The sequence below is a fragment of the Mytilus edulis genome, chromosome 14 (genome assembly GCF_963676685.1).
Source record: "Mytilus edulis chromosome 14, xbMytEdul2.2, whole genome shotgun sequence".
In the NCBI taxonomy this organism is placed as follows: domain Eukaryota; kingdom Metazoa; phylum Mollusca; class Bivalvia; order Mytilida; family Mytilidae; genus Mytilus; species Mytilus edulis.
The window spans coordinates 7,135,656-7,143,479 of NC_092357.1; the positions used below are offsets into that span (position 1 = coordinate 7,135,656).

At 30.9% G+C, this 7,824-nt stretch overlaps 1 protein-coding gene across 1 annotated transcript; it reads left to right on the top strand.

Moving 5' to 3' along the window:
• Positions 1-650: 650 nt before the first annotated feature.
• On the top strand, positions 651-6,792 carry LOC139503444 (uncharacterized). The gene is made up of 7 exons (XM_071293222.1): positions 651-744; positions 1,138-1,299; positions 2,563-2,590; positions 3,900-3,931; positions 5,127-5,282; positions 5,984-6,048; positions 6,607-6,792. The coding sequence occupies exons 1-7, from the start codon at positions 651-653 to the stop codon at positions 6,790-6,792; spliced, it is 723 nt and encodes a 240-aa protein (XP_071149323.1).
• Positions 6,793-7,824: the final 1,032 nt, after the last annotated feature.

Genomic DNA, 7,824 nt, shown 5'->3' on the forward strand with positions numbered 1-7,824 from the left:
CGGAAGATAAGCGTTTAAATTCGGTTAAAATTTATCAACCCTAATTTCTACATTATATTACGACGCTGATATATCAAAACAGCGACTAATTCAGATAGCTACATGCAGTTTAGCCTAGTCAACGTATTTGACGTCCAAAATCCGTATTCAATTTGACTAAATACCGCACAGAGTAATACACATAGTGTGACGACCAATAATAAACGTTATAATAAAGTCGAATTCATTCGCTTTAGTTCTACTTATATTATTTTCCAAATACCATAAAACAAACATATGATCTTCGGTATTTTGTCCCAATTTTAACATGACTAATTGACACTAAAAGAGCAGTCATCGGAGAAAGTGGTAGTATTTAACATGTTGATTACATTCAAACTGAAACAGTACTTACAAAAAATAGCTTGTGTTGTAATTAATGTATTAAGTATGTGATATTTGTTTCAAAAGCCGAACGCCCCGAATCTCCAAGAAACGTGTCAGTGATTCCATATGATAGACATTTAGAAGTATCATGGTGTCCTGAGTTTAACGGGGGAGACCCTCAGACGTTTTTCATAGAATATCAACAGGTAACCGGCGAAAAGTGGACACGGGCAGGACCTATTATTGATAATCTGCAAACAAGGATGTCAAATCTTCTATATAAGATGACTCCAAATACTCAATATTTAGTTCGGATGTTCTCAAGAAATGAAATTGGAGAAAGTAATCAGACAACTGTCGTTGCTGCAATGACTTTAGGTAAGTGACTTGATATTTAGGAAACATATGAATATACTCCTCATTCATAGCACGAGATAAACACTTCTGGGTGTTATTCTTAAATAGTAATGTACATTTTGGAAGTCTCCCTGGAAAGTTTCACCATTTCTTCAACGATAAAAACAAAGATTAAAAATGTTATTCTATGGAGCTTAGGGAAACATGTTATAATATATTAAAAAGATTTTTTTTTTATGAGATCAAAATAGTACAGTTAAAACTCGATCTTTGATAAAAATCTTTTTTTTTATATACATGATATATCTGTACTTCTTTTATCAAGACAAGTTTACAATCTTTTCTGCTTCTGATTCCGTACGTTTTTATTAATAAAATGATTTTTTTAACAGTAGATTTCTGTCTGTTTTACAGAGCCAACGATTAACCTTTATCGTGTGAAAGCTGTGTTTGTAGTTTTATTGATTATGATAGCAGTTGTTCTATCCAAAGATGTATCTGTTGTTGTATTGATTGTTTTAGCAGTAACAATAGCTGTTTACGGAACGATTACTTTTTTCTGTCTAAGAAGAAAAGGTAGGATATGTAAACTATATATTACATATTTAATATGTCAAGTCTGTTTTACTCTCTTCTTTTATCAAAGATATCCTTTTTCATTATTAAATTGTAAATTTTTGTTCGCGGTCTAAACATACAAACGCGAGTCTAAGGCCTTCCTAAACAATAAACAATTATTTGCAAATTACAATATACAGTCAAACCTGATTAAACCGGACCCTGAATAAACCGGTTTCCTGTCCATTACGGCCGAAAATGAAAGTCCCTTATTTTTCCTTTCAAAGTCTTTGTTAAAATACCCTTTGTAAACCGGACCCTGTGTATTCCGAATTCCGGTCTTATTATGAAGTCCCAATACTCTTAATTACATTAATTATTACCTGTCAAAACCGGTTTGTCTAATTAATTTCAATGATCGATATGCAATCAAAACATATTTGTTGATACAATATAACTTTTCGTGATAATCAATTAGTCAGGTGTCAAACTGTGAACCTACAATCGTACAGTAGTGAGCTGTATTATTTATTAAAACATTATACACGTGTCAATTAAACGAAAAGACACACCGAATATATATCTCGGATTTAACTTACGTTTTAACTTGGATAAACAAATTAAAATCGCGAAGTAAAAAGTTCACATCGTAATTTCGAAATCCTTGGTTCCTTGTTGTGAACCCCTAAACAAATGACCTTGATAATGAAAAACACCCGGATGACAACAATCAATGGATATTGTACACTGTACGACAACGTTTCGAAAGTGATGACATTACGTTTGATAATATTCTGGCTTTTTAATCGGCCATTCCAACATTTCAAAGTATTGATCATGGGAGTAAATCGAAACTCTCGTCTTACAATCCAAAGAACGCGAGCATTATGATGCAAATGCAAACAATGAAAAACGAAGTGAAAGTATTTTAATTTATCAGATATAATTTACAATCAGAGAGAATTTGTTCATGCAAAATGTCGGACGTCACAAGTCATTAACTTCCGGTCAAAACAGAAACCTGAATAAACCGGCTCACTGTCCAAACCGGCCCTTTTTCATGGTCCCGTAGCCGGCCGGTTTATACAGGTTTTACTGTATATATAAATATATATATTATGCCCAATATATGCGTCACCTTTTTAAGTAGAGGGAACAGGTATATTTTAATGCGGCAAGTAAAATAAAACTTTCTGCTTTTTTCGCATTTTTTTGGTCCTTATAAAATCATTTGTAATTTGTGATATGAAGTTTTTCTTAATTATTTTTTTTTCATTACAGAAGAAGATGCATCTGACAACTACAGTCCGTATGTATATTTGATAAATACTCAATATAAACATATATTTCGCACGTTCTTCTCTCTAATTAATAGGTGCTAATATCGGAAAGAACTCGACTCAATGTAAATGAATATCAATGCATATACGTTAACCTGTTCAAAGCATATCTGTAATTATTAGACAGTTTGAATGTTGTAAGAAAATCTATAAAACATTCCCACATTAATAATGTATTTCGTACTCAAATGTTCCAAAGTCGACCAATGGCGTGTACTCAGCTCATAATATGTTCTGATATTTTGGAAATCCAATATATTTTTTATATCGCCAGCCATCCATGCATTTAAAAAAATGTCTTTAGATAATTTTTCTCGTTAGACCAATGTCACTTTTTACCACCTTTCCTATTATTTATATAATAATTCATGCATATTGAAAAGCCCTTTTTTCGCCAAAACAAATATCAATCGATCAATTGCATTGGTAAACAAAACAAAAAACATGTTATTTACTTGTTGATGTCGTGGTACAACTTACACTTTAACAGAGACTAATCAATCTTAATGAGTTATTACAACTGATATTTCTGGAATGGTAATAACGTGCATTGTTAAACATCAAAACTGATAGTCATTAACTAACCAACCATTCCAAGTTTGACAGTACACTAACATTATGTAGTTAGCTGCTTTATTTTAAACAGTTATAATCAGACAAGTATACTAAAAATGGAAATTCAAATTAAGTTTTTCAAAAGAAACAGACGGAAAACGTTTTAGACTCAATCATTCATAAAATATTGTATGATAATTATACTTGTCGATGTCACATACATCTTTTACAAATAATATAACAAAACAAATATATAATATGACTTTTATGGCACAAAAATAACGAGCTCAAACTTGTTAGCCGGCAGGAAATAATATATATATATATAACTAATGTAGAACAATGGTGTTGATTAAACAATACACAATTCCAGGCCTTTTTGTTTTTCACATTATCTGTATTACCAATCAGTAACAAGTTCTGGCACGAATCCGATACCCATATCAATAGTATATGTCACATGCAGTTCCTGGCTGTAGTTATTCCTCCCTCCACTTTCTGAAGAACCTTTACTAAATATCAGTGGAAAAAACAGAATGGATTCAAATTGAATGATTCTGAATGCAGTGAAAAATTTTGCACCATATAAGAGGTACGACTTTATCAAATGACAATACGATTAATAAAAGAAAAGCAAATATTGTAGCTTAATTTATTAATGCACGGTCAGTGATGTCTTGGGTGTGTTCAATTAGCCATTATAAATATCATTTTATCTTATAGGGTGGAGGAAGAAGTGAGAGAAAACTTTCAAGGTAAACAGTTTGACTCGTTCAATATAAATAATATTTACCCACGCATTTCAAATTGTCTTTAACTAAAAAGGTATTTAAGTAATGTATTTTCTAAAGAATAATAAATATCATAAGATACAGTGCGGGCATGGTTCAAATGGTAAATAACAAATACAAACCACCTAGCATCATCACGTTGAAATAACAATATGCTATTATACTAGTCACGTCGTTATCAAAGTAATTTGAACATTCAACAAACATTTAAATATTTCCAATGAACATCCAAATACTAAATGGCATAACAAAAACATATATGCATTTACATGTATACGTTATGGATCAAACAAACAAACGAAGCTGTTCCTGTTTAAGGGGTGGATAATGAATGTGCATATTGACAGGCTTGCATAGCTTTTTGATATCACAAACATCTCTCTGTTTTTTGTTTTTTTTATTTCATATAACTTGTTTCAATTTTAATAACAAACGTGATATTAAGGAAGTTTAGAAAATTATAACTTTTGTTTACAAGTATCCAATTTGTATCCTACCTGACAAATTGGAATTGGTGTAATACAACAACGCCTAAACATGCGTTTCTGAGCTGTTTAGGGTTAATTTAAAGCAAGTGTAATGAAGTAAAATGCGATACAACGTTTAAAAGAAAAATACCCCTTTTTTTTATCTAAATCTTCTTCATAGGTGAACATAAGGTTTAAAAACGACGTGCAATATATCATGACAAAAAAGCGCCTTAAATAAAATAAAAAACAGCAACAATATGCATAGCATCCGAGGCGCTTTTCTGTTTTAACCTCAATCATAAAACTCACAGTCTAGTATTTCAAAGCGAACGATGTATGAGTAGAGAATATTGTTCAAACAGACAAGTGAATAGCATCGATAACAATATCATACCTTCCCAGGAAAATACTTTCCTTATTTTCGTCATCATCTGGAGTTCGAATTTCAACTTGCCCTTTAGCCTTGCTTGTTTGAATTACACTCTTTTTATACAGTTTACTTTTCAATTTTGTTTGGGAAATAGTAACACAACACCTGATTCGCTGTAAGCGATTCATACTATTTTTGTTAAAATAATATGTGAAATACTTATATTTCAAATTATATCGATTTTTGTTTTGTTGTGTTACATTTTCTAAATAATATTCTTTTTTTTCAATTTTGCTGTGAATTATACGTTTTGTTTTAGTGGAACCAGTGGACAACCTGCTCTATATTTCATCAGCTGATTCAATTTTAGCTCGTGCACAAAACATACGAAACCAAAGCATACTAGATACAACTGTGCCTTCAACTTCTAGTGAACACCAAATTTACCAGATGCAACTTCTTGCCGGAGGCTTAGGTAAAATATATCTGTATAAAATTGCGAAGCTGGTTTTTATGTTTTTCTTGTTTGTGTTAATATTTGAATACAGTATATTTAAGAAGAATGAAATAACATGATGTATACATCTGAAAATCCTGTATATACATACTCTGTCAAATTTCTGGTATACATGTAGTTGTCAACTTGGACACTCTACCACTTGTTGAAATATAAATTAACTATAATTAACATAATGAAATGCCTAAACCAATTCAGGATTATGAAAAATGTTTTGAATTCAAGTATTTGGTTGAGCCTTCCGTTTTGGATTGAACATAAAGTTCTGTTTTATTGTTATTTTAATTTTTGTTGATTTTGATATGCGAATCATTCATAACAATGATCTTGTTGTAATCTAGATCTTTTTTCTGAAACGATTCAGGAGATTATTATATCAATACCTACTTTGTCTATGTATCCTCCTATTTCTAGAAGAAAAAAAACCATTAGGACGAAAAGACTCATACATTGAGCATTTCAATTACGTTGCATATACAACTGAACTAAAGACACAATAATTGTTGTTCATATAATTTTCCTCATTAAATTCTTTAGAATTTGTTTTCAAAACGGTTCTCTTGAGAAAATATGTTGAAATTAAACACCTTACTTAGCAGAATATTGATATGTTATCATTTGTTATTCTTTATAAAACTTTGAATTATATTTCACTTTAGCAAATGGTCGAAGATCGTGTACGTATATAAACAGGGGCGCGGTATCGGCAGTGCTCAACCCTCAGGTAACTATAATAACGACTATTTCTAAAGTTTATTCTCGGCCCAACATAACTTATATAACCTATCAACATAAGTACAGATGAATTTTAGAAACACGTGTTTTATATCCAACTTCCTTACTAGAAAACATGTTAAGTATGAATCTTTGGTATTATGATCATTGTTTGTTTAAAATCATCAGGACAATTGTCTATGCACAGTATGGAAGATAAAAATCAAAAGAATAAAAGAACATTCTGCAAAGGTTTGTATGTCAGTGTTGTGGCTATGATAACAGGATTGACTGCAAGAAAAAAGATTGTTCGGTAAAAGCAAAGCATTTTCTTTACTGTTGTTAAAAAGCTCTCCTATCTGATCAAAAATTATAAATATAACATTTGTTTGATGTGTTAGAATTGCAGATTTTGCAATTTGTATCAGAACTTGCCGTTTTAAATTCCATTTGATTTTTTTATATCCTTATTTAACAGTCCCCGTAACCTTCGTTTTTTTTACGCGATTTGGCAGTTTTTTTTTCATGTCTCGTATTTGTTTATGGAATACTGTTCGATTCATTTCAGATTGATGATTTAAATCTTAATTATTCTGAAATCACATTCAACACCGTACCGACAATGCGAGATGCCGTCATACATGGAAGTGTAAACAGAACAATTTATTCTGAAATAGATTTAATGGCGGATCCTGTAGCTCCACTTTCCAGTAGCGAAAATGAATACGACGAAAGCGATGATAGTGATACTTGACTTCTGTAAATGTATATTGTTGATAGTTTATACATACATGTTGTACAGAGAAAAGAACGAATCACATTGATGCATATATACAGTTAACCCTGTTAAGAGACCTTTTTACGAGAGAATACAGGTCCAATCTATATGAAATGAACTTCAGAGGGATTTACAATCTTATAACAAAGGTGTTTGCGTAAATACATGTGGTCTCTTGAACAAGTTTGACTGTATTTCCTTCGACTAACGTTGTTTTTTTATAGCATGGTAATGTATCTTTTATTAGATTATATGAATAATATTTTTAGTGTGTAGTTTGTTTTTTTTTTTGTTATATCCAGTGATAGTGCCACATTCCTTTTTAATATATTTTTATTATAGTTTTTCTTGTTTGCTAATATGCTTTGTCTATATGCCTTTTTGTGTTTCCTTGTTTCATGTGACTATTATGCATCCCATCACTGTATTTTAGGGATATGGTTATTTTTTTTGGTTTTTTTTTACCAAATCAAGAATGTCATATTAGTTACATGTTTACATTTGTTTGTATTTGATTTGGTCATTTGCTTATTGATTTTCCGTTTAGCATTTCCTCCAATTTAGGTAATTTTGTTATTTTAATTTTTTTCTTATATTCATAATATGCAAATATCATGAATAAAAACTGTAAGCATGCACAGAGTATATTTCTTGGCATTATAAAGCCACTGACGGTAGCATGGGAGTGTATAGTAAAAATAATTGAAGGTGTTCATACTTTGCCAAAACGTAGTATGTTATTCAGGTCTCGTCTCAGAAAGAGTATATAATGCGATATTCCCGGCTTAAAGTATATATTCTTTGACCCGTAGGCGAAAGAAAAAGGTACCCTCAGCCTGGAATGTCACATTATATATCATGTTTGAGACATAACTTACACACATATAACGGATTACCCCGCATTAAATTGTTTTGTAGTACAAGATATTTGTTAAACATTCAAAATACATTATACATATTCATTAACATGTTTTGTTTTTCTTCTAAATGTTTTTGTAATTCATATAC

Bases quoted from the DNA above. Each gene is read 5' to 3' on its own strand.
- LOC139503444 (XM_071293222.1), top strand. From the start codon at position 651: ATGACTCCAAATACTCAATATTTAGTTCGGATGTTCTCAAGAAATGAA. The intron at 1,300-2,562 runs GTAGGATATGTA...TTTTCATTACAG, and splicing joins TTTCTGTCTAAGAAGAAAAG to AAGAAGATGCATCTGACAAC. The intron at 6,049-6,606 runs GTAACTATAATA...GATTCATTTCAG, and splicing joins CGGCAGTGCTCAACCCTCAG to ATTGATGATTTAAATCTTAA.